This window comes from Colletotrichum navitas (assembly GCF_030913465.1).
Source record: "Colletotrichum navitas strain CBS 125086 chromosome Unknown LY79scaffold_60, whole genome shotgun sequence".
Taxonomy (NCBI): domain Eukaryota; kingdom Fungi; phylum Ascomycota; class Sordariomycetes; order Glomerellales; family Glomerellaceae; genus Colletotrichum; species Colletotrichum navitas.
The window spans coordinates 225,150-249,506 of NW_026850606.1; the positions used below are offsets into that span (position 1 = coordinate 225,150).

Here is a 24,357-nt window from a genome sequence, read left to right on the forward strand (position 1 = left end):
TCCGAGCGGGTGGAAGAAAGGGGGAATGAGTGACATGTCGTCCAAACAGTGTGTGGCGGGGGATCAACCGACCGGCCGGTCCGTGCTCCCCCCCCCCCCCCCTCGCCCTGTACGGTACGTACTTGGCCAATTAATCTAGGTAGACCGGTGTTAGAGTTCCCACCAGACACAACCCTGTCCGATGCAATGCGACTCTACCTCTATTCACGCGGGGCATGCGACTGATATGCGAGGCTGGTCCACGTTCTTCACTTATTCTAGCACAGTGACACGATGAGATTGGTACATTGATGACGGACACAGAAGAGAAGGAAAGATGGATGGATGTGGGAAAAAGATGGCTTCGCCGCCGTACGCATTTGTTCACTGATATCACAACTATTCTTACGTCGGCACCTCGACCACGTGTTTGCACACAGGACACCCCTCTCGGATCCGATCCTTCAGCAGGCGGGCGTGTGTGACCTTGGACCCCACCCGGCACCCGTTGTTGATCGCCTCCTCGCTGTTGATCCCGTAATCGTCCTCTTGCCTCTTGCCGGGGAACAGCATCTCCAGCAGATGCGACAGGTGGAAGACGTGTCCGCAGGCGAACCCCACCAAGGTCTCCATCTCATACTCGGTGAAGGACTCGCGACACTGCGCGCAATGGCCTGGCTTCGGCGGCTCGTGGATGTGGCCCGGCTGCTCCGCTTTGGGAGCCTCGAAGAAGCTCTCCTCAATCTGTTCCGCGCTGACTGGCGGGTGCACAACGTCCTTGACCTGCACATCCACGTGGCCCGCCGACTGGACGACAACCTCGAACTTGATGCCCTTCCGTTGCCCGCTGCGGAGATCGTTCTGCGCCGCGGCCACTTCGCTGCGGAGCACCCGCGCCACGCCCAAGCTGATGCTGTACTGGATCTCGTGCTCCTTCATGATGTGCTTCAGCCCCTCCCTCAGCCCTTGGATCTCCAGTCCCTCGGGGATGCGACGGACGAGTTTGATGGGGTTGATGGCCGTTCCGACCTCCTCGAGAAGGCCCTGGATGAAGCTCGGCTTGTCCATGCTATAGTCCAGCAAGTCGTCCCAGAGGTCGGGGTCGTCCTGCTGCTTCGCGAACTCGATGGCCTTCTTCACGTCTTGGAGTCGATCAATAATGAGATAGAGCGCGCGCTTCATCTCCCCCGTCTTGGAGTACAGATGGACCAGCTCGTCATAGTACTTGTACTTCTCGCACTCTTGCACAGCCTGTGGTTGTTAGAAACAGGAAAGAAAAAAGGAAAAGAAAAAGGAGGGCCCATGCCGATGGCTTCTCACCTTTTCGAACTTGTACGAAGTTGACGACTTCAAAAAGCTCATCAGGAGCGGTTGCTCCCACTTTGCAAAAAGCTCAACAGCAAGGTCTGCGAATTCGTCCACTTGTGACTGGCTGTCCATCAACAGCCTGTCTCGCGTCTCGCCGGAATGCTCCTCGATCCCCTCGCCCTTGTACAGGGCACGCAGGTAGAAGAACAGGTACAGCCGTAGATTTTGTGCCTGAAGCTGCGACACCACGACCGACGGTTTGACGAGACCGTGCTGCGCTTCGTCAGCGAGCAGCGTAATGGCTTCTGACGTGGCCTCCTCCAAATCGGCCTCCCGCAAGAACTCGCGCTTGTCGTTTGGCACCCGCAGTCCAATGAACCCCGGAATGTCGTCCGTCACCGCCTCGGCGAGGTGGTTTTCGCGGATCAGACGGAAGGCCGAGTCCGCATCTTGGAGTTTGATGTAGCATTTGAGCGACTCGCGGAAGCGGCCGTTTGCCTCGTGTAGCCGTGCCAACGACTCCATCACGATCTTCCAGTCCCGACCCTTTTGCCCCCCTTCGACGCTATCTTCGCGGACGTCGCGGTACTTGAGTTGGTTGTCCAGAGCAGTGGTGACGGTCTTGATGTCAAAAAGGTCCGTCGACCAGCGGTCGAGCAACTCTCGAAAACGGAGCTTGTCCACTTGGATATAGTGGTTCAAGACGACTTCGTAGATGGTTCCGGGAATGGGCGGGTACATTGGCTCAGAGGGGATGTAGTCGGTGATCTGGTCAAACTTGTCGGCACCGGCAAACGTCCAGACCCATTTCTCCCATCTGTCCGAGGATCCTAGTACTTTGCCGCAGACCTTGCCAGCCTCCGTCCAATTGCCGGCTTCGATGAGCTCCCGTATCCATAGCTCGCCAATGTGTCTCTTCTTCCTCTGTGCCGACGAGTTTGGCTGTCTCGCCACCCCAGTAGATCCCATTACGGATGAGGCATCGTCGAGGAGGTCGTCCTGACTGCTCTGCTTCCCATCCGGAGTTTCCGGGACAAGGTCGTAGAGGTTCTCCGGGGGTGACGCCATGATCTCTGGATGCTCGTCGAGTAGCTCCCAGGCCTTCTGATACTCCTGATGCTCCAGTAACCAGCCTAGATGGTCGCCAAGGTCTCGTTTGGTTGCAAGTATAAAGTCGAACGGGCTATGGATGAAGATCTTCACCCCTGGCTTGACGAGGTTGGGGTGTACTGTCGGTGTTCCCAATTTTCGGCCGCCGCCTACGGAGCTCGGAACTTGTGCGCTCGACACACCGTCTCCGCTGTGTCCGCTCCTGATGCTCGCGCCGGAACTAAACAGCGATTTTGGGTTAATGGCAGCGTTCCACATGTCGGAACCAAACCCGGTAATGGCATCCAACGCGCCCTTGGATGAGGCCACGGCGGAAGCTGCGTTTTGTGCCGGTAACACCCCAAGATGGTAGTCGCCCGACATAAGCCTCTCATATCTGCTCATGCTGAGGCCATCTTTGTCGATTTCGGCTTGCGAAGTGAGGTCGATCAGCCGGAGCTCCGGAGGGAGGTTGTTTTGGCGCCGCTTGATCCCGCCGGATGGCTCGCTTCCAGCCGAAGCGGAAGATATCTTGGACTTGTGGCCCTTGACAACCTTGTCATCATCGCCGCCGTCGCTGTCATCGTCGTCATCCGGTAATACATATGCTAATACAAGGAGAAGATTTTGGGTATATAACGAAATTCCAGAAATGATGCAATCCATACGAAGGCTGCATCGCGTTAGCCTCTCTCAACCAACCATGGCCTGAGTGGTCGACTTACTGCTTAGCTATCTCAGCGCGACCGATCGACTTTTCGCCACCCCGCTTGCCGGTGCCGACACTGCCAGGGTGGACGTGAATGATCCAAATGGTGCCGCCCCAGCCGACGAGGAGTCTCTCAATCTTTTTTGTGCTGGATGCAGATGCTTGTCTCAAGCTCTCGGTCGCTGCTGATGCGGCGACATCTGTTCGTCCAGCCTCGTCATCTTCCGTTTCCACGGCCTGCTCGTCAATCCACTCGACGCGACCTTTCCAGACACTGGCCATGGTCTCCCACTCGTCTGTTTGGGGGCGGTCTACGTGTCCAATGCGCTTCCAAGCATCATCGGCGTCGTTGCTCTCGAGATGCAGCTTCGACCGCATGATCTTGACGCCATGCTCGTTGAGCCAGACGACATATTTGCCGGATAAGGACCACTTGATGGTGCTGATGGTACCCTCGCCTGAATGCAGAACCACGTCCTTTCCCGTGTTCGTTCCTAGGCCCATGCTACCCAGCCAGCCGGAGGCTGTGGCGGCCGCGGTGCCTACAGTCGTCGAGGTGCTTCGACCAGGTTGTCCGCCAGAGGTAAGGATAAGCTGGCCGGCGAGACCGCCCGAGAGATAGGTCCGATCGTTCTTGTAGTCGGGGGACAAGGCTACGGCTTGTACGGGGCGGGCGAAGTTGCGTAGCTGGACATCTTTGGTATCTACAAGAGAGAAGATGCACACGTTTCCGTCCATGGACGAGGTGGCTATGTGAACATTGTTCGAGGGGATGTTTGGAACCGGAGAAGGTTCCTTAGGCCTTCTCGAGGCGGCAGCTGGCGACGTACCCGACTGACGGGATGCCGGACGCTGTTTCGCGACACTTTCGGCGGCTTCGGCGGCGAGTCTTTGCACGGCCTCGGATCTCGCTGTCGGCAGCGGGGGCGGGTTGGGGGAGATGGAGATGCTGGTGACGGAAGCGGAGTGTGCGTGGTAGACTCGGAGGGATTGGAAAACGGGCAGCTGAATTACGTGGATATTGCCGTTGTGTGTTCCTATGATCTTGTCCTGGTTAGTATGCGGGTGGCAACACAAGGTAGACGAAGGGCAGTGGTACCATCTTATCACCAGCTACAAGGAACGAGCTCGTGGCATCACCATTGCGGTAGATGGGTCCTAGGTGCTGTGTGAGACGAGCATATTTTAGCCTAGGCTCCTCGTCTTCGTCGTCTTCATCCTCATCGTCTTCATCTTCGTCTTCTTCGTCCTCATCACTATCCTCCTCCTCCTCGTCATCGTCATCGTCGTCGTCGCCCTCATCCTCCTTGTCACGATGGGCGGTGTCGCCCTCTACGGCCCCCTGTTCGACCTTGCCCACGACTGTTTCCGCAGGGACGCCGACAGATACACCGACAATCTCGTCGGCGGTGTCGGACTCCTTCCCCTTCTGCGCGGCGGTGAAAGGATCGCGATCGGGGTCGGATGCGTCCGTCATTGTGCCAGATGTGCCGTCAACTCGAGCTTTGCAGTGGCATGGTCGATCTGCCAGTATCGATTGGGAGAGAATGCGGGCTCCAGGCGGGGCTTGGCAGGTGCAATGGAGGGAAAATGCAGAAGCTATCCTGAGCTTCTGAGGGCGTCGGCGTCGGCGAGTCGCGGTCGATCGATCGATGGTAGCTTAGCTCAAAGGACGTGGGCGAGTGTTGCGCTGTTCCGCTACGTCACGAGGCGTGCCCGGTACGTACCTCAGTGTCTGGGAAGAGCTGGGAGCAGCTTCTGCGCTCTAGTTATCGAGTCCTGCGCCTGAGGCTAAAGGCTCTCAGTGTATCCAGTACGCTCCGTGCAGCGCGCTACAGGGAGTGGGCCCCCCATACGAGCATGTCCCTTACTGTGCAGCGCTCCAATCAGATGTGCAGGGTGAGATGCCCCTCCCCCACTCAACCACTCGCTAGGTGTGTGTGTGTGCTGTGGAAAGCTTCCCATCACTCATTCGCGTAGTCGCGACTCCAAAAAAAAAAAAAAAAAAAAAGAAGCATCACCGCCTACACGACGCACGCACGCACGCACGCAAATAACAACCCCCGATCCGAGGCTGCCATGGCCAACACGCCCTCCTAGTTAGGCCTCATACCCCTCAGGACTATCTGACAAGACGTTGCTCCTTCTTCATCCCACACATGGGGCGTCGCAATGGCGTCAGTCAAGTCTTTGGGGCTGCACCAGCCTAGCGGACTCCAACACGTAGCCCACGAAGATGGGCCGCCCTCGGCATATTCCTGGGAAATCTTCACCGACGCCGATCACAACGAGTACGACGATACATGCGATATCGAAGATGAGCTGCTGGTTACCGAGAACTGCGTCGTCTGGAGCCGAGGAGGTGTGTTCCGCAAGTCGTACAAGTTCCATCTCGAGAAGGAGCCCGTTACCCAGGCCCTCCTCGCATCCTTTCCTACGTCCGACGACGACAAGACGATGGAATCCAACAAGAAGTCTACCGAATTCCCTCAGGAGCCTCGCCGGCTTTCTCGAGCACTCGTCGTCTTCTTGCGTACTCAGGCCCATGTCTACTTCCTCTCCGGCACGAGCCATGTCGTCCACATGCCCTTCGAGGTCGAGGCCGCCTGCGCTGCACCTCAGGGAGTCATAATTCAGCGCAAGCAGCGAGGCGACAACACTGCTCCCGTCTCCCTCAAGTTCCCCAAAGTCCCGCCCAATTCCTTCGTCTCCTCGCAGATCACCCTTACCTCTCCTCGAAGCTCGCAGCACACGGTCTTCTCTGTCGAGGGCCTGAACAAGCCCAAATCCCTGCCCTTAAGACTAGGCTCGACGCTAGGAAACATGTGGGAGCCGTCTCTCGACCAGCCTGAATCACACTGGCCGCGCCTGGTGTTCCTATTGGACCCCTTGCAAGAACTGGGGCTCGTGGTTACCGGACCGGACGGTGCCACCAGAGACAAGAGGAAGAAGAATACACAGAGGTCACCTCACTTCCTCGACCCCGCCGAAGAAATCTTGCACATTGAGGAGATTAAACATCCCGGTGCTCCGAAGACCAAAAACTCCGAGCCCCTCATACTCGCCGTCACTATCAATCGGGAGGCCAGCACTTACGCTGTCTGGAGGGTGACGTACATCAAGAACGAGGACCCCTTCATCGGCCGCCTTAAAAAGGACAAGAGCAGAGCAGAGCGTCGTCGTAGCTCCATGCAGCCTCATTTCGCCAGCGGCGCCTCGACTCCTATCCAGACCAACTTCCGCGAAAGCTTTGGCGCTCCTTTACCAGGAAAGAGGTCCAGGAAGAGCGAGAAGGTTGACAAGGTCGACAAGGTTGATAAACCGCTGGACCTGGTGTCCTCCTTCGACCTCGATAAAGAGTCCGGCCATCACAGGAGACAGTCCCGCCGGGTGAGCTCCATGTTGGCTCGCGCTGACCTGTCTGCCTCTCAGGAGCGTTCTGTCTTTAATGAGCAGTCCTTGGTGCCAGCGCATGGCGGATCCAAACGCATCGAGTCGTACGGCAGCCAAGGACCTAGGCACAGTGGTGGCTATGGTTCTTTCAATCACAGCCAGACTATCCACCCCAGTCTCGGCAGCTTATTGGAGGCCCCGATTGACGGCTTGCTGGAAGAATTACGAGCTGGTGGTGATTTCGAGGGCTTTCATAATATGGGCTTGGACGATCACGTCTTCGATGGCCTCTCCCAGGAAATGATGTTTACCAAGATCCAGTCCATCTCTCTGGACAACTCCAACGTCCGCTACTCGCTTTCTAAGCAACCTGCTCGCGAACATTGCAGCGTCTTCATCTTGACCGCGCCTCAGTTCGCCCTTGATGACCCCCTGCGCGGCGAGCTGCTCATCGGGATTCAGGACTCCCTTGATAAGAGACTCCAGCTCCTGACCATTGACCTCCAGCGAGGACCGCGCTTCCTCGTTCCACCAAAACCTGGCAAAAGCTCGACGTCGTCCGAAGATCCCGTCCGGCTGGCTTGCGGCGCGCTCCGTCGAGCCCACCATGTTGTAGACTCTTGCAAGGTGACTGACGGTGACATATCCGTCATTCTCATTCTGTCTGAAGGGCACGAGGGCCGCAGGGAACTGAGCATCCAGGCGCCATGGAGTCAGATTACCCCCATCAACCTTCCGCTAATGTCACTGGAAAACGTCCGCAGCCTGAATTATCGCGGGCGTGTCATCGACAGAGACATTCGCCATCGCAAGTCCGAGGCCATCGAGGTTGCTAATGGCAACGTCAGTGGTCTCAAGTACTCCAAAGCCAAGGGAATTGTCGATATGGTTGATGGCGAGGGAAGACACCACCAAATCCAGATCCAACTGCAACCTCGGAATCCGCAGGTGCGAAAAGTATTGGACGCGTGTCGTAGTATTCTTCCGGCGTCGCACGCCGAGAAAATATTCCCCGGCTGGTGGCACATCATGATGTGGGTGAAGAGCGAAGAGTTCGAGGTCGCTGACGCAGAATGGTCCGCAGTGGTGATCCTGCTACTTTCCATTTATCTCGCTCTCGGAAAGACAAATCCGGCGCAGAATCCACCGGTTAAACCTACGAGACGCAAGAGACGACCCCAGTCCGGCTCGTTTGGGTCAATCCAAAGCCTCGAGGACTGGAAAACACTGCATCTCTACGAAACCCCTAATGCGCTGGGCTGTCCCAATTGGCAGCAGACTAGGGCCTGGGATTGGACGCTAGACGAGGACTCCAGTGACGACTATGACAGTTCTGCCAACTCGGGTCTTCGTGGGTCCAAGTTCATGTCTACCCATATTCAATATGCCAAAGGCTACTTGGCATCTCCGCTCGGTGAAAAAGCCGTTGGTCCGAATGGTTATCTGCCAACCGGACAGCAGCGCAGCGCAGAAAACCGCGGGAATTCTGCATGGAACATATTCGTTGCCCTTCATCTCCTGCTGGAGGAGCAAAAGCTGGAGATAATGACTCCTGAATATGCTTCTCCAGGAACGGCCCCGTTACGCGTGATCCTCTGCCAGATTGCCCGCTGGCTCGGATGGCATGACTTCGTGGCTATATATGAGTTAGGAATCCAGGAGGAGCTGGATCCGCGTTACGACGCAGGTGAGCAAAAAAAGTCTTTGACGAGGGAGCCTCATGATGCTGACTTCAACAGAGTTCCGCCTCGAAGTACCTCTCACTCAGCCGTCGGGCGTCGATTTTGACATCTTCCACTGGATCCAGACATGTCTCGCTACCGGCCAATATCATCCGTTTCTGACATTGGCCAATCTTTACCACTCTCAGACAGTAAAAGCTGAGCAAGACCATCTAAAGGATTCGAGATGGGCCTCCATCACCCCCAGGACGCTAATGTTGAAACGTCTCTTTGAGAAACTCACACCGAAAAGCAGCCCATCCAGTATGGTAGAAGCCATGCATTCGGCAGGCATCAGCGGCCGTGTTCTTGAGACACTCCCCGAAGCTGTGCTCACTCCCCTGAAAGATTCGATATCAAGGTGCCAGGCCCGACCGCCAGCTTCATGGCCCAAGGACTTACTGGAGCTCGTCAACCGGGGCGACATCAGCACGATCTTGGCACCAACCAAGAACCTGCAGAAGAGTGGCGCCAACATTCTTGTGAGTTCTCTTGGCAGTGGCCTCTTCTGTCCCAGACTGACTTCCAACAGACACCCACGCACAACGCCTCCTGGGATTACCGAACCATATGCCAGAGCGTCGATGAGCACAATAACATTGGCTACGACGAGGGCGAGGGCACCGAGCGACAAGCCGTCATACGAGCCCTTTTTAAAGAGGATCGTCGTCTGAACGAGGCTCAAACCCTCTTGTCAACCCACAGAGCCCGGGTCGTCCGCCTTGAGGCCGACCCAGCATGGTCGGAGAGCGAGTACCTCGAGAGGCAGAAGGAGCTCGTCTCCAGAATAGCCACTGGCACACTGGCTATCCCCGCCGGCCGTGCTCTCTTATACTACAGCCTGCGCTACCCACTACTGACGCAGAAGTTCCACGTGGCCGGCTTCAATCTAAACTGCGTTGTTCGCCCAACAAACGTTACTGTCGGGGTTGACAAGACACTGTTCACCGAGGAGAAGGTTTGCTGGGGATTCTTCCATCAAGGCGTGGCTGCTGGGCTCGCTATTTCACCACAGGCGAAGGGCATCGACACCTCGTGGATCTTGTACAACAAGCCCGGTCACGACCTCAGCAATCGCCATGCCGGCTTCCTTCTCGCTCTGGGCTTGAACGGCCACCTCAAGGGCATCGCCAAATGGGTCGCTTTCAAGTACCTGACCCCCAAACACACCATGACCTCTGTTGGTCTGTTGCTGGGCCTTGCCGCATCTTATATGGGCACCATGGACTCTCTCATCACCCGTCTTCTCTCGGTACATGTTACTCGCATGCTACCCCGAGGGGCCGCGGAGCTGAACTTGTCTCCGCTGACTCAGACGACGGGCATTATGGGCATTGGCCTCCTATACTGCAATAGCCAGCATAGACGCATGAGCGAGATTATGATGTCAGAGATCGGGCACGTTGACGAAGAAGACGAGGATGAGCCTCTTCGCAGCGAGTGCTACCGCCTGGCCGCCGGCTTCTCGCTCGGTCTCATCAACCTCGGCAAAGGGAACGACCTCCGCGGACTTCATGACATGAAGCTTACGGAAAGTCTTGTCACGATCGCCACTGCCACGAAGAAGGTGGAGATGGTCCACGTCTTGGACCGAGCAGCAGCGGGCGCGGTCATGGCGCTGGCTTTGATTTTTATGAAGTCCGAGGACCATATCGTTGCCCGGAAGATTGATGTACCCGAGTCCATCGTCCAGTTCGACTACATCCGGCCTGACATCCTGCTCTTGCGCACCGTTGCGAAGAACCTCATCATGTGGAGCAAGATCCAGCCAACGTTCGAATGGATATTGGAGAGCCTGCCCAAGCCTTACCGCAACCGCCACAAGCTGGTCAACACCTCCAAGCTGAAGAGCACCGACCTACCATTCTTCAGCATTATCACTGGAATCTGCCTCTCGATCGCACTGCGTTATGCAGGCAGCGCGTCTACGAGGGTGCGAGACCTTTTGATTCATTACCTCGACCACTTTATCCGCATCTCTCGGATACCCGCCACGCAGCGACCGCCGCCCCTTGACCACCCCATCTACGACGAGGAGCTGGCTCGTTCGAATGCCCGCATGTGCCAGGACGTCCTTGCGCTCTCTGCCGCCATGGTTATGGCCGGAACCGGTGACCTCGTCGTCCTTCGTCGTCTCCGTCTACTGCACGGCCGGGATGATCCCGAAACACCGTACGGCTCGCACTTGGCTGCCCATCTGGCCATCGGATCACTATTCCTCGGATGCGGAACGGTTACCTTTGGCACAAGCAACATGGCCATCGCCAGTTTGCTCATCGCCTTTTACCCCATATTTCCCACATCGGTCATGGACAACCGGTCTCACCTCCAGGCCTTCCGTCATTTCTGGGTGCTGGCCACGGATCCCCGCTGCCTCGTCGCCAAAGACGTGGCTACGGGCCAGCCCATCTCAGCTCCCATCGAAATCCGCCGGAAAACGACGGCGGCGCAGGAAGAGGCCGATGCGATCGCTACCGTCCGGCAGACACCCTGTCTCCTGCCTCCGCTGGGAGAAATCTCCAGCATCCGCACCAACGCCGGGCCGGCGTTCTGGGACCTCGAGATCGATTTTGAAAAGAACCCGTCGCTTGTTGACGCTTTCCGGCAGAACCAGAGCCTCTATCTCCGTCGGCGTCCCGCGCAAGAGGCCCCGTTCACTTCGACGCTGCGCGCTCTCGGCCGCGACGCGCTCGCCGACGTTACCGACAACGGCAAACGCGACCCCCTTGAGTGGGTGTTTGGTCTCGACGCTCTCCGCGACCTCACGTACGCCGAACGCGCTACCGTGCTCGACCGGACCACGTCGTCCGAGGGCGCAGGCGGCGAGAGCTCCGGGTCGGCCGTGGACGCGCGTCTCGTGCTGGAGCGTAGCACGGACGGGTCCTCGAGGGAGCGGCTGCTCGGGCTCAAGATGCTGTTCGAGTGGGCAGACCGCCGCGCGCAGCTGGAGCGCAGCTCGTGGGCTAAGGCCAAGAACGGCGGCGACGGCAAGGAGGGGGAGAAGAATCAGGAGTGGTGGATGAGGGATAGCGTCGTGGAGGAGATCAAGGGGCGGGTGTTCATGGCCGGGCGTGAGGACGGGCTGTAGGCCGTCTGCAGGCATGGGTCTATTCTGAGATGAGGCGTTGATTGATTGATGGGCAAGCAGTTGTTATGGGAAAGACTGGAATAGAAGGGGGCTCATAGACAGAATTATGAAGACACGCTTGATGAATGGAAAACCTCGTATACGTTACGATTCATTAACCTTATAACTTCTTGTCACGCAGGATATTGCCTAAGCGCACTGCTTGATGATACTTCTACTAGGTAACGTATCACGGCACACCTCAACTCGAGGCCCTCATCAGTCTCCGGTATACATCCTTCCGTGGCGGAACGGTGTCTAGAGATTCAACTCCGGAAGACCTCTCTGCCCGACCAACAGGGCTATCGCTCTCTCCTTCACCATTCTCAGCGAGACCAGCCTGGGAGCAAGAATTGTCACGCAAAAAATAGGGCAGACGCATGCCCCTTGCCACAATCGACATGATCCCTTCGAAAGGGGGAGGAGTAAAAAAAAAGTGTAACATTCCATTCAAAGCGTTGAATCTCTTCAGTCTTCCCCCCCATTCCGTTCGCCTCCTCTCTCGGCGGTTCTATCATTGCAACTCTGACCGGCTTGCACCAGCCCCCCTCCCCCAAGATCCCTGGAGAGATTTCTTGCTTCCACCTCCCCACCACCCCTGATCTTTTTGCCCTGAACGCCGTGCCAATGCAAAGAAAAGAAGAAGCCTCTGGAGATCTTCCATGTGTTGCGCGTGGGTACCGAGGGGTCCTGAAAAATAAAAATAAGAAAATAAAAGAGAAACCCTCATGGCCAAAGGCCTCTCTCTTTTTTCCTTTGACCCACGTTTGCCCCATCCCACAACAACTTCCTGACCTCTCTCCCCGCCATGAGCCAACAATTCCCCCCATCCGGGTCCGGAAGGGGATGGTCCTATTTACCCGCCTCGGGTGGCCGTGTCTGGGTGTCGCTGTCGGTTTTGCCCCGGCGGGAAGGGTCACGGAGTGTCTAGGTTTCAATCGTATGTGTCATGTTTAAACAAAAATGAGATAAAAAGAGAGAAAAAAAGAACCCGGTTGTCTCGATTCCTCTTTTTGGTGGATGTGTTTGGTTTTGTTTTCTGCGTGATGACGATTGACCCGTTTTCCTGTTTCTTCCTCATAGGTTATTGGGGGTCTCTTTCCTCTTTTTTCTTTTTTTCCTTTCAAAAAAGTGTAATCATGCCATTACGCTCGCTGCCGGTGCCATCCCCCGAAACACCCGTTCCCGCACTCTACTTGGAAACGGCGGCGGTGAGGACCTGGGTGCGGAAGAAGCCGCCCTTGGTCTTCTCAATGACCTGCTGGTAGACGTTGTTGGGCGGGTGGTTCATGATGACGGTGCCCTCCTGGGAGTCGATCTTTGCGTCAAGGCGGGTCTCGCGGATGAGGTTGACGATCCACTTCTCGCCGTCGTCGGGGTTGAGGCCGAGCTTGGCCGACAGGTCGCGGATGTTCATGCGGCTGAAGATCTTGCAGTAGCTCTCGCAGATGAGGTGGCGGGCGGCGTCGACGAAGGCGTCCGAGGAGGACATGAGGAAGAAGTCGGCGCGGCAGACCTCCTCGGCCTTGCGGAGGGCCTCGCGGGCGGCGTTGAAGTCGTGGGCGACGTAGAGGGCCGAGACGAACTCGGTGACGGGGTCCGAGTACTCGTAGGCCTCCTGGCGGACGTAGCGGATGACGTCCTTCATCTGCTTCTGGTGCAGGGACGAGTTGCGGGTGCGGGAGCGGCCGGTGATGACGGCGGCGATAAGGTAGCGCAGGATCCAGGGGCAGGCGGTCTGGATGGTGTTGATGTAGGCGGCGGAGAAGAAGAGGTCCAGGATGGGCTCGCGCGCCGGCTCGTGGTTGAAGAGGGGGAACAGGGCCCAGTGCACGAGCATGGTGCGGTGGTCGAGCTGGGCGCGCGGGTTGTTGAAGAGCTTGCTGTCGATGCTCTCCTTGACCTTCATGATCTCCTCGACGGCCGAGTCCCAGTTGGTGGTGAGGATCTCGGACGCGAGCTTGCCCCAGGTGGCCGAGGCGACGAGGTCGTTGTCGGTGGACAGGACGCGGAACTGGTACAGCAGCTCGGCGGCGGCGCCGTAGTTGCCGCAGCGGAACTGGAACTGGCCGAACTCGTAGAGCGCGTTGACCATTTCGACGGTGACCTGGAAGGGGGAGTCGCGTTAGCCAAACCGTCCTTCACGATGACAAAAGACAAAAGGGGGGCGGGGAGGGCAGGGAAGAGACGTACGTCGTGGTCCTTCTTCAAGAACTCCAAGTTGGCAACCTTGTCGCTGCGCAGGGCGCCGACGACGTCCTCGCGGGTCAGGAGCTCCGAGATCTTGGCCGTGTCCTGCTCGTACTTCTCGAGCTGGGCGATGACCTCGTTGCGCTTCTTGGCGTACTCGGCGGGGGCCTCGCTGCCGCCGTTGAGGTCCTGGTACAGCTGAGCGACGTAGTCGGCCATGTTGGTGTCCTCGAGCAGCTTGATCTTGCCGGCCAGGATCTGGCGGGCGCCGGCGTCGTCGCCCTTCTCCTCGGCACGGCCGGCCTCGAACTCGATCAGGGGGAAGACGAGGTGGCGCGACAGCTGCGACGCGAGCTTGGGCAGGATGCTCTCCTCGCCGAGGGCGGCGTAGACTTCCTCCATGATGGGCGGGTTTGTGTGTGGTGTGTGTGGGTGTAGGTGTTGAGAAGAGGAACTGTCGTTACTCCTTCTTTTCGATCTCGGGGATTCGGATCGTCAAAAGTCGAAGGTACGGGAGTCGTCGCCTAGAGGAGAGGGGGGGGGAGAAGGGGGTTGCGTCCGGTTCGGGGTTTGCTGCGCGAATCGACTCTGTGGCTCTCGAATCTTTTCTTTCCGCTGAGGGGCAGTAAAGAGTTTTGGCCATTTTCGCCAAACACCAGAATTGGTGGGGGGTTTTTCGTGCCGGGGTTTTCCCGCTCCGCCTAAACTTCACCTGGGTTCTGCCTGGTGCTGCTGACATAAGCCAGGCTGGCTCGAGACGAGCTGACATAATACATGGCTCTATCCGTACCCTCCCAGGAAAGGAGTGGGGACGGGTGAGGGAGACCCAGCAGCGGCGGGCGCACGGGCCCGGCGGCACGCGAAAACCGTCCCCGAGCTTCAGCCGGCGCGAATCCTCCCTCTTCAGAGCAGCGAAGAAACATTTTGTTACACGACTAGAAGCTATCCGCAGCCCTGACCTCAGCCTCGCTCCCACCCCTCTTCAGGACCTGAACACCCTCTCACCAATCCGATAACCCGCCCACACACTCATATACAGGCACAGCCAGCGCCGTTTTTTCAAGCATGCGCTCCGCACTCACTTCTGCCGCCGCCGTCGCCCGGCCGAGCACCCTCTCCTCCCTCCTCCGCCCGACCAGAACATCCGCCTTCTTCCCCTCAATACGCCTCTCCTCCACAGACGCCGCCGCCGCCGCCGCCGCCTCGGCTTCAACGACTACAACAGCGACACAGACATCGGCTGCGAGGCCGTACATCATTGGCCTGACCGCCGGCAACCAGTACCCCGTCTACGCCCGCACGAAGGCCGCCGGCTCCTCCAAGTTCACCCTCGTCAAGAAGATCGAGGGCAACAAAAAGGCCTTCGCCCAGGACCTCTCTCGTGAGGCCGGCTTCCCCGCCGACGAGGTCAAGCTTAACCCCGTGACGGGCCACGTCCAGATCAAGGTACGCTGTCGCGCTGTAGCCCGTCTCTCCCCCTCGTCACCTCCTCTCGTTCTTCCCCTTGTGACCCAGGGAGTTCCTAAAAGGCGCGGTCACGCCCCTCGGCGCCTTGCTACTCCCTGTCCGCTGGTCTTTGTCTTGTTCTCCTTTCTTTCCTTGGAAATTACTTCCAGACTAACACCTCTCTCTTTCCACAGGGCTTCCACGTCGAGAAGGTCAAGGCGTGGCTAAACAGCACGCTGGGCACCGCCGCCCCCGTCGCAAAGGCGTCGACGAGCGCAACTTCGGCATAGGATTGACCGGGCCGGGTAGTCTAGAGTGGAAGCAAAGGAGTGTATAATTACAAAAATGTATCATACCGTTGGAGGAGGAGGAGATGGGAGATCTCATAAACGTGGCTCTCTTATCCAAAGGGGACGACGGGCTCACCGACTGAACAAACTTCCCCGTACAAATACAAACAAAGGGGCGGATCTATGGCGTAAGAGAGAAAAAAAATTTGTACTACTACATGTCCTAGAAAGGGGCACGCAATTACCGAAGAAAACTCGACATAAATCCACGCGAGTAGCCCGATTTCACGAGGTGACATTTGACTCAACTCAGTTTAATAACGCAGCACCTGGCATGAATTGGTATTCAAATAGTCTTTGGAGGTATTTCTGCATTGCCGCGTCATATATACACCTATGAAAGAATGGCTCCCTGGCCAAGCAGCCTCGCTCCATGCTCCCAGTAAACTCCCTCCCCACTCGCCTAATGTCTTTTTTTTTGGTTACAACACTTGTACAATATTTGCGCCCTTCTCGAAGGTGACCGCCGTTGGCGTCAGGCACAGGACTCGGCTGGCTACGCCTCGTCGATCGAAACATATCCCCGTCTGGTATCAGCAACCGCTTCTACGAAAAGTTTTTTTTTCTTTTTGTCTGCAAAGAAGGGCAGCGAAATCGCCAACTGCCCGCAGATGCCATGCAAAAGCCCCCAGGGGTAAAAAACCAGAGTTTCAGGAGTCCGCCGATGCGTATGCTGTGAGATTCTTGATAACGCCGTCCTTTGTCCACTCCGGAGATCGCATCAACATCATTTTGAAAAGGCTTTCCTCGGAAGGCAACGAATCGGCGGGAACGGATGACTTGGGATCGTTGGGATCGCAGGCCTTCTCAGCAAGCCTCCTCAAAGTCGAAATGCCCGACGTTGCTATATACACGAGCCCCGTGTCCCGGCCCGCTGGATCGCCTTGCCCACTGCGTGTTTGCCATGGCTGCTCAAACTGTGCTCCCAGGACTTGGACAAAATGGTACAGGGCTTGCGCGAACCCATTGCCGCTCGAAAGCCATGACCTTGCAACGCCCGTCTCGTGCCCTGGAGCCAGCGAGGCGAGGATATCTGCGGCCAAGAGACCCTGCATCAACCACGGCTTGCGATCCTCGACGAGCCGGAAGAACCTTTCGGGCGCTTCGATGTGAGCGACTGCGGATTCGGGTGATTGTATGGGAATGACAGTGGTAGCGAGAGCAAACGACCGCGTCAGCAAATCGTATGGCGGACTGCTGCTGGCATCCATGAGAAAGAGCATCTTGTAGTGTGTCCTGTTTGGCTGGTCTCTGGCCAAGAACCTGGCCAAGGCATCCACGGCGTGGAACGTGTACGTGTGCACGCCAGGCTGGTAAGGTGGGAAATAGAGCTTGTCGTCCACACATGTCGGTCCGGGCGCCGGCGCAAATGCCAGAAGGAAATGCAGGAGGCACAATGCCTGCTCGCGGCCGGGGATCTCGACCGCGCCCGCGATATTGGACAAGAGGATAATGGCGTCTTTCATAAACTCAAGCGTATTTGCGTTCGTTCTGAAGAGCATGCTCCTGGTGCCGAGGTACCTGATGACGGCGCAAAGGAACTTGATCACCAGCTCGTCGCCAAGCACGAGATGGTTGTCGTTGGCGGCTTCGGGGAAAGACAGGTTGCGGAGGATCGTGATGACACAGGAGAAGCGGTCGACGGCGCGGTCAAGCTCGTAATCGAGGGATCCAAACTTGGGCAGCTCCTTGACGCCCATCTTATCAACCCAGCAGGCACGCGCGACATCCTCGTAGGGGGTCAGCTGGATATCGGCCGAGGCCTCCTCCGTGTTTTCCACTAGCAGGTCCAGCTGTTCCTCGGCGCACTCTAGAAGTGCCTCGATGAGTTCTTCGCAGTACTTCAGGTGGATGTGCAGTGCCTGGTGTTGGGTCGCTGTAACGGCCGCCAGGGTGTCGAGGGCAAGCCGAACTTCACCGTGGATGCCAGACTCCAAGCTCCGCGTAAGGGCATGCAGATCGACGTAGCCAAGCTCGTAGGGAGGCGGGACATCAGGCTTCAGGCCTTGCAGTTCTAGGCCCTTCAAGTCGAAAGCCCTGACGTTGATTCCGCCATACGTCTCAAGAGGACGGGCACTCGGCGTATATTCGTCAGACTCATGAGCCAACCGCAACATGCGCGGTTTGATAGAGGCCGCCATGGGATTTTGTTCCATGCCGGGAGGCGCGGCCATGGGGTGCATGCCACCGCCTTTGACGGAAGCCGGAGAGGCAGAGGGGAAGCCTTGGGGGTGACCCGGTGTCGGCTCGACGCTCCGTGATAAGCTGTTGCGTGCGTGGCCCTGCGGCCCGGGCCCCGGGGTATGCGGTCCTGGCGCCTGAGGGGTCTGGAAGCCGTTGACGGAGGGAGAGGGCCCGCTGAATGACCCTTGCTTGACGGGAGTCTGCACTTGGGGAGGCATGTTCGGTGGGCCCTGCGGCATCATCTGCTGCTGAGGCGGCATCTGAGCCTGCGGGGACATTTGCTTGGTGGGAGTCGACTGGGGGTGGGCCCCGGGCGGCATGGGTTGACCTGGCTGGCCCGGCATGCCTGGTTGGTTGGGATGTTGCATCATGCGCTGTCGATTTTGCTGCGCTGCCCAAGCCTCCTCGAAGCGGAGCAGGTTTCTCTCATAGATCTCCTTCAGCATCTGCGGGGCCTGGGGGATCTGACCGGGATGGAAGCCAATGCTGTTGGAAACATTGGGCCACTGGTTGCCGGCAGTCGTAGGCTTGTAACCTCCCTTGGACTGGACAGATTGGAACAGCGTGAGAAGGTTGACGGGGCGGTTGCCAATGACCGGGTTAGGGTCAAGTTGTTGGCCCTTGGCTGCCATGAAGTTGTTGAGGGACTTCATGAAGGATTCGGGATTGGACCCGGGCATCGGCCGTTGTGGCTGTTGCGGCTGGGATCGCATGGCGCCGGGGGTCATCTGGCCGTTGGGCATCGGCATGGGCTGCTTCGGCATCATACCACGGCCTTGGGGCATGTTCTGGGCCTGCATCTGGGCGGCCATTTGCATATTCTGCATCTGCATGTTCTGCATGTTTTGCATGTTCTGCATTCCTTGCATCGTGCCCTGTTGTAATTGTTTTGCCAAGCGTGCCTGGTAGGCGGCCATCTGTTGCTGCTCCATGGGGTTTCGGGGTTGCAAGTTGGGGGGCAACATCTGGTTCGGCATCTGACCCATGTGTTGGGGCATCTGTCCCATCTGCTGCGGCATCTGCTGCGGCATCATGCCGGAGGCGGCCATCGCGTTCGGGTTCGGAGAGGGTCGCGCGGGCGAGGGCGAGGGGTTATAGTTGGGATTGTAGCCCTGAGGCATGTTCTGCATATTTTGCTGCTGCATGTAGTGGTTCGGCTGGGGGGTACCGTGTTCGGACGGGTTCGGCGACGCTTGGGGCGCGAACTGTTGCGCGCCGGGGGAGAAGGGATGCGGCGACGCGGTCGCGACTCGCTGAGGCACGCTGCCGGGGCGTAGCTGGTTCGCCATGATGGGTGAAGGCGTCGCGTTGGCGGAGCCGTTGGGTTGTAGATGGGGATAGGGCGAGGGTTGGCCTTGGGGTTGCTGAGGCATGCCGGCGGGTTGATAGCCGGGAAAGGTCTGGGGGGTCTCGGAGCGCGAGGTCGGCAGCATGCCGGGATTCTGTCGCGGTGAGCCGGCAAGGCTATCTTCGCGCGGGCGAGGTCGCTTGGATGGAATGACGGAATTCGTTTGATAGGCGGGGTTCTGGAAGGATGAAGGCGAGGCATTGCGCATTTGCCCATTTTGCATGGCGGCCATCTGTTGCTGCTGCTGCTGCTGCTGAGCCTGCTGCTGTTGAACCTGCTGCTGTTGCTGGGCCTGCTGGGCCTGTTGAGGATTGGCAAACTGGGCAGGGTTGAAGTGGGCAGGGTTGCCCATGAAGGCTGAGGGATCCATCATGGCTCCGGCGGCGTTCGGGTCGTTCATGTGCGGGAAGGCGTTTCCATTGTGGTTGGGGACCGCGGACTCGTTCATCCAGGTACTCATGGTTGTGGTCGGCTCAAGCGACCCATCGAGCGATTACTGAGAAAGTTAGCGACTGCGGCGAAATGAGCCAATGTCCATCGAGATGGAGCAGTAGACGAATGAGATGGCAAGTGACACGGCGGTGGGTTGTCGCGATGCAGACTTGTCGCGCGTCGCGGTTGTGTGTGTGGACGTGGTGCGTGGTGCGTGGTGCGTGGTGCTGGGGGGGGGAGCGAGCGAGCGAGCGAGCGAACGAGTTGCGGGTGCGTGGGAAAATCAGCAAGTGGACCGGCCGCTTTTGGCTTGGCTAAGAGGTGCGCTGCGCTGAGGGAGGTTTTGGGCTGTGCTGGGGGTACTGGCGCCGGGCGGAAGGTGAGCGAGAGAGGGAGCGAGAGAAAGAGAGAGGGAGGAACGGACGGGCTGATGGGCAAGGAGGACCGGGCTTTGACTGGGTTCCTTGGGGAAGGGAAGGGGGGCGACGAAGGCTGGCGGAGGAAGGCGGCGCGCGCAAGGGGACCGACCGACTGCCTGACTGAATGATCTGGGAAGGGGCAAGGAAGAAATGTGAAATAAAAAGTGATAAAAAAATAACAATAAAAATCACAATAAAAAACTACAATGAAAAATAACAATAAAAAAAATCCAAGGGAAATATGAGGGAAAGAGAGAGGCAGCGTCAGGTCGGTCCATCCAAGAGAAGCGCAATGCAAGGACAAAACCAACAACCAACAAGATAGACGGACAGACAGGCAGCGCCGCCGAACGAGACACGTCTTGCAAGCCAAGATTTCAGTTGAGGCTCTAGCCTGACATCTCTAGCCTGACACAGGATGAATGGATGGATGGATAGGTGGGTGGCTGGCTGGATAGGGGAGCGCAAGGCGATGAATCCAACGGGGAAACAAAGGCAAAGGGGGGCGAATATGATGCCGAAAGCCTGCAGCGCCAGAAAAAAAAAAAATCGCGAACTTGCGCGACCAGAGGGCATCAACAGCAACGCACACCAACGGCCATCAACCATCGAGAACACGGCGTCATTGCATCAAACAACGGTCACGAGACGGTTGGAATAAGACCTACCAACTCTATCGGTAGTCCAGGGGGTGTTGATCGGGATGGGGGTGCGAGGATTGTTGAGGATTAAAACACACACACACATACCAAAAAAAATAAAAATAAAAAAAGGTACGACTTTCGGGGCGCCGGCAGAGGAAGACAGGACACGACAGGCAGGTAAAGCAAAGCAAAGCAAAGCAAAGCAAGCGATGGGGGGCGGATCAGCGCCAAATGCAACGGAAAAAAAAAAAACGGTCAGGTCTTACCTAACGACTGCCACTCGAAGCAACGGACAACTAACTGCAAGGCCACCCGAATAGGAATCAGGCTGGCCAGTATCGTCGTCTGTCTGGGTCGATGCGCAAGACACGCTCACAAACACGCGCGCGCGCACACACAAATACACTTTCTCTTTCTGACCCTCTGGCTGACTTGCTGCACGATAGCGTGGCTTACAACTCGAACTTGTCGGAATGAGAGAGGGTGGTGGGTGGTGGGTGGGTTGGCAAATCTCTCCTACGAATGCGAAACTGAGTATGAGGAAATGTGAGTGTGTCCTATTCCCAGCAGTTGCGTGTCCCTGGGTGTCAGTCGGTCGGTCGCTGTCTGTCTGGCTGCCTGGCAAATCAGCAGAGTCGGTTCCCCCGGGGGGGGGCGGTGCTGATGTCGACGCGCTCCACTGGTTTCATCGCCCAGCGCCAGAAGATGCTCAAAGACTCGAAGTCTATCCGTTTATGGACTAGTGTAGCACGGGCTTCGTATAAAGCCCAGGGCCTGAAGCTTCCCCCCATGTCCAATCACGTGACTAGGTTAGTATCATGATAAGCAGCCACCAGTCTAATGTTAGCAGTACCTCCCAAGATCGCCTGCTCTACTATCGTATAGGTACCCACTCCTTATCGTTTTCATACCGACCCCTCCTCTCCTCTCCTCTCCCTGCCGTTTTGCTGCCCACCAATCGTCGTCTTGCTGATAACATCGTCCGGCTTCATCGTCTACGTCGGTCGCCGCGTATCTGTTATGCTTGTCGTTATTCCCACACTTTCCCAGTCGTTTCATGGGTTCCGTTCCATCTTCCTGCTGCGCCTTTCTTTGGCACGCTTTCTTGACAATCCCGTGTGACCTCGCTTCCAGCCTTGAGTGCATTGCATCTCCCAAAGTCCCAAAGAGTATCCCCAAGTCCTCGGTGCCACAGGTGTAGGTCCAATAGGATCGAGAACCGCCTCTTCGCATCGTGGCCACGGTTTCGGTGGCATCCGAGATTCCTTGAGGCCAAACGTCACCCAGGTCACTACGACAATAGCGCGGCCGCTCAACCAAGAGACACCCCGATGACTTCCGAAGCTTGTGGTGAAAATGGCAGCATGTGCTCGCTCGAAAGAGGTCCCTCGCGTCGGCTCTGCATCAAATCCAGCTTCGTCTTGGCGCGTGGCTGCTGTCCCTGAAACAAAGACGGCAGCGTAGGATGTGCAACAATCTTGTCCGCTTGGACCATGACAGTAGGGTACATATCCGCCAAGAAGCTTGAAGACTGCATCTTGCAGCTAGAAAAGAGGGTGCAGGAAGAGATTCTTAATGCCGGGGAAATAACGCGGCAGATGATAATGGCAGCCGCAGAAGACGAGGTGCGTAACTCGACCAGTGATGCCGGTCGCGCAGCGGCGCGACTTCAAAGAAACAGGAAGATGGAAGCACGGCAGGTTTGGTGGTCGGCAGGATACAACAGCGTAGTGGTCAGGGTACTGCCAATGTGAAATATCCGGCAAAGTCTAGTACCGCGCCCAGCTCAGCAAAACTTGGCGAGCAGTCCAACTGCACTTCGCAGTCCGCCATGGCTCCCCTATGGCGCGTGGTTGAGGGTTTCCCCGTCACCACCATCCCCAGGAGAGGGGGGTGAGCCACATGGCCGCCGGTGTAAGTGGGGAGGCCCTGCCCCAGTGCAGCGTCTGGGGACGAATCGATGGCGGGGCCAAAGGAGCGAAGCAATCAGGTCCGTCGCAGCAGATTGCTCAAGAGAAGAAAGAAAAGGCAGATAGGTGCAGTGTCGCGCAGGTGGCCGTACGTCGTGCGAGAAATAAATGGTGCATCCAAAGGCTGCCGTTGTCGTTCGTCGCTCACGGTTAATTGCTGCAGGGTGCCCCGCCCATAGAGCCCAAAAGAAGCCAAAGCGGCGGTAAAGCCGCACCCTTTCCGGTGACACACCTCATCGTGCCAATCGCCCAACCCCCCCTAGCAGCCATACCATGTTTTGGTCATCGTTGACTGTGGGCAGCTGTGTCCCCAGCTCCCCCCCCCCTTTCTCGTCGGCCGGCAGAAACGAGACAATGAATGGCCAAACAATTGCGTGGAAGTAAGCAATGCCAACTAATTCCTGGTGGACTGTTTTTTCTTACTGCGAGAGTGCCGCGGTAAGGCAGGTCGATGTTCCGTAGCGTGCGCAGTAAAGCGTACTTGGGGTGTAGGGTCCGGGCTTCACTCGGTTTGTGTCGTTACTTTCTTTGGTGGGATCCCATGTCTGGCGTAGTTTGGCATGGCCCGGTGCCGACCCCGTCATGGCCACGGCCCGCATGGCTGGTCCTGGGAGAGGCTTTCACTCGTGCCTGCATTCGCATGTTGCTTTGGTGTCTGGCGTGTTGTTGTGGTGGTGCTTGGGTTTCCAGGTTGATCGGGCTTGAATTTGGCTCATCTTTCGCCCTTTTCCCCTCCCCTTCCTTGTCTTCCCTCGCTCTCTCTCTGCTCTCTCTCTTTCTCTGCTCTGGTCATGACGCCTCGGGGAGAGCAGACAATGTCGCGAGATTCTCTCGCTCTTGGACAATTGAGTCCCCACGACGGCAGTGGTTTTTGGAAAGGGCGAGTATTCGGATTGGTAGCACTTACAAGAGCCCCTAACGGTGTAAAAACGGTACCGAAGGCCCAGACAGCCCAGAGGAGCTACCGTTTCCAGGTCAGTGAATGCAGTAGTCGGCAGCGAAGGGACGGCAGGCGAGCGGCAACGCAGACTCGCAGAAAGACCACAATTTGCAGGGAGCAATAACAGCAGAAGGACAGTCAGCAGAGAAGGAGGTGAGGGAAAATGGGAGAGAAGGAGGAGAGGAAAAGGGAACGGGGGGCAGGTTGGGCGATTTATGTTAATAAAGTACATGGAGGATGTACCTCCCGTTCCCGCTGCACCTACCTACCTACCTACCTTTCACAGTGTGCCATCGGTCCCATCCGTCCCTTCCCAGCGACAGCGCCAAAGCCAACGCCAACGCCAACGCCAACGCCAACGCCAGCATAACGGCAGGTACCGTACCCCTCGATGATGAGAAGAGCCGGGCCCTTCCTTCCCGCACCATCCGCGTTCTGTCCCTTCCCTCCTTCCCTTTGCTCATGCTCGTGTGGGAGATGATCGGTACCCTTACCAGGTGCCTGGTTCTTGCTTCGTTGGGAAGTCGCTGGCATGTCTGTTTTCTGATTGTGGGGGAAGGAAAGGCTCCTGCACCTTCCGCAAAGGTTACCGCCATCCTTTCCGCGTCGATGTCATGGCAGAGACAATATAATAATATGGCTTGGTAGGCAGGTCCTACCCTCCTTAGGTAGCACTGTACATACATATATACATACATACTTACCTGCCTACTTTCTATCATATGTAGATATTGTAGGTAGGTAGGTAAGTAGGTTCGAATGGCGGCGAGTCTCCACCAGGGAACCGACAAAAAGGGAATGTCTCTTTTTGGAACAAGCAAAGGTGTGGAAATCGTCCATCATGACCACCACCTGCGTTTTGATAGACTCCTCAATTGGACCCCCCGTTCACGAGCGGGCGGGCGCGCACCGCACCCGTCCATGGATGGCTGGCTCTCTCCTTCCCTCTAGCTTTTCTGGCTTTTCTCTTCTCTTTGACTTACTTGGCCCCCTTGGCATGACCCTCGTGCTCGCCACCTAGCAGCATACTTCGGCATCCGACACACGACACACGGCGGGTGTCGTTCTCTTCCCGTCATCCTTCAGTCCGTGCAACCCACGTGCCCAG

The 24,357-nt window shown here is 57.3% G+C and overlaps 6 protein-coding genes across 6 annotated transcripts; 2 read left to right on the plus strand and 4 right to left on the minus strand.

Moving 5' to 3' along the window:
- Positions 1-286: 286 nt before the first annotated feature.
- LY79DRAFT_637861 (WD domain-containing protein) lies at positions 287-4,795 on the minus strand. Its single transcript, XM_060562289.1, has 4 exons — positions 4,185-4,795; positions 3,102-4,129; positions 1,300-3,049; positions 287-1,230 (listed from the first exon to the last, which is right to left on the minus strand). Exons 1-4 carry the CDS (start codon positions 4,560-4,562, stop codon positions 385-387), a joined length of 4,002 nt encoding a protein of 1,333 aa, XP_060411070.1. The 5' UTR covers positions 4,563-4,795; the 3' UTR covers positions 287-384.
- A 462-nt stretch (positions 4,796-5,257) lies between these two features.
- Positions 5,258-11,287, plus strand: LY79DRAFT_672184 (uncharacterized protein; the record flags this gene model as incomplete). Its single annotated transcript, XM_060564020.1, has 3 exons — positions 5,258-8,165; positions 8,218-8,681; positions 8,732-11,287. 3 exons carry the CDS (start codon positions 5,258-5,260, stop codon positions 11,285-11,287), a joined length of 5,928 nt encoding a protein of 1,975 aa, XP_060411071.1.
- A 146-nt stretch (positions 11,288-11,433) lies between these two features.
- On the minus strand, positions 11,434-12,337 carry LY79DRAFT_330422 (uncharacterized protein). Its single transcript, XM_060552496.1, has one exon. The coding sequence runs from the start codon at positions 12,154-12,156 to the stop codon at positions 11,683-11,685; it is 474 nt and encodes a 157-aa protein (XP_060411072.1). The 5' UTR covers positions 12,157-12,337; the 3' UTR covers positions 11,434-11,682.
- Positions 12,338-12,518: 181 nt separating this feature from the next.
- On the minus strand, positions 12,519-13,918 carry LY79DRAFT_582217 (eIF3 subunit 6 N terminal domain-containing protein; the record flags this gene model as incomplete). Its single annotated transcript, XM_060560240.1, has 2 exons — positions 12,519-13,433; positions 13,520-13,918. The coding sequence occupies 2 exons, from the start codon at positions 13,916-13,918 to the stop codon at positions 12,519-12,521; spliced, it is 1,314 nt and encodes a 437-aa protein (XP_060411073.1).
- Positions 13,919-14,432: 514 nt separating this feature from the next.
- LY79DRAFT_563013 (uncharacterized protein) lies at positions 14,433-15,545 on the plus strand. Its single transcript, XM_060558521.1, has 2 exons — positions 14,433-14,962; positions 15,157-15,545. The coding sequence occupies exons 1-2, from the start codon at positions 14,582-14,584 to the stop codon at positions 15,250-15,252; spliced, it is 477 nt and encodes a 158-aa protein (XP_060411074.1). The 5' UTR covers positions 14,433-14,581; the 3' UTR covers positions 15,253-15,545.
- Positions 15,546-15,962: 417 nt separating this feature from the next.
- On the minus strand, positions 15,963-19,304 carry LY79DRAFT_521674 (uncharacterized protein; the record flags this gene model as incomplete). Its single annotated transcript, XM_060555372.1, has 1 exon — positions 15,963-19,304. One exon carries the CDS (start codon positions 19,302-19,304, stop codon positions 15,963-15,965), a length of 3,342 nt encoding a protein of 1,113 aa, XP_060411075.1.
- Positions 19,305-24,357: the final 5,053 nt, after the last annotated feature.

Coding starts and splice junctions, on each gene's coding strand:
- LY79DRAFT_330422 (XM_060552496.1), bottom strand. CDS start 12,156: ATGGGGGGAATTGTTGGCTCATGGCGGGGAGAGAGGTCAGGAAGTTGT.
- LY79DRAFT_637861 (XM_060562289.1), bottom strand. CDS start 4,562: ATGACGGACGCATCCGACCCCGATCGCGATCCTTTCACCGCCGCGCAG. Junction 3,050..3,101: donor CGCGCTGAGATAGCTAAGCA/GTAAGTCGACCA, acceptor AACGCGATGCAG/CCTTCGTATGGATTGCATCA. Junction 1,231..1,299: donor CTTCGTACAAGTTCGAAAAG/GTGAGAAGCCAT, acceptor TAACAACCACAG/GCTGTGCAAGAGTGCGAGAA.
- LY79DRAFT_563013 (XM_060558521.1), top strand. CDS start 14,582: ATGCGCTCCGCACTCACTTCTGCCGCCGCCGTCGCCCGGCCGAGCACC. Junction 14,963..15,156: donor CGGGCCACGTCCAGATCAAG/GTACGCTGTCGC, acceptor CTCTTTCCACAG/GGCTTCCACGTCGAGAAGGT.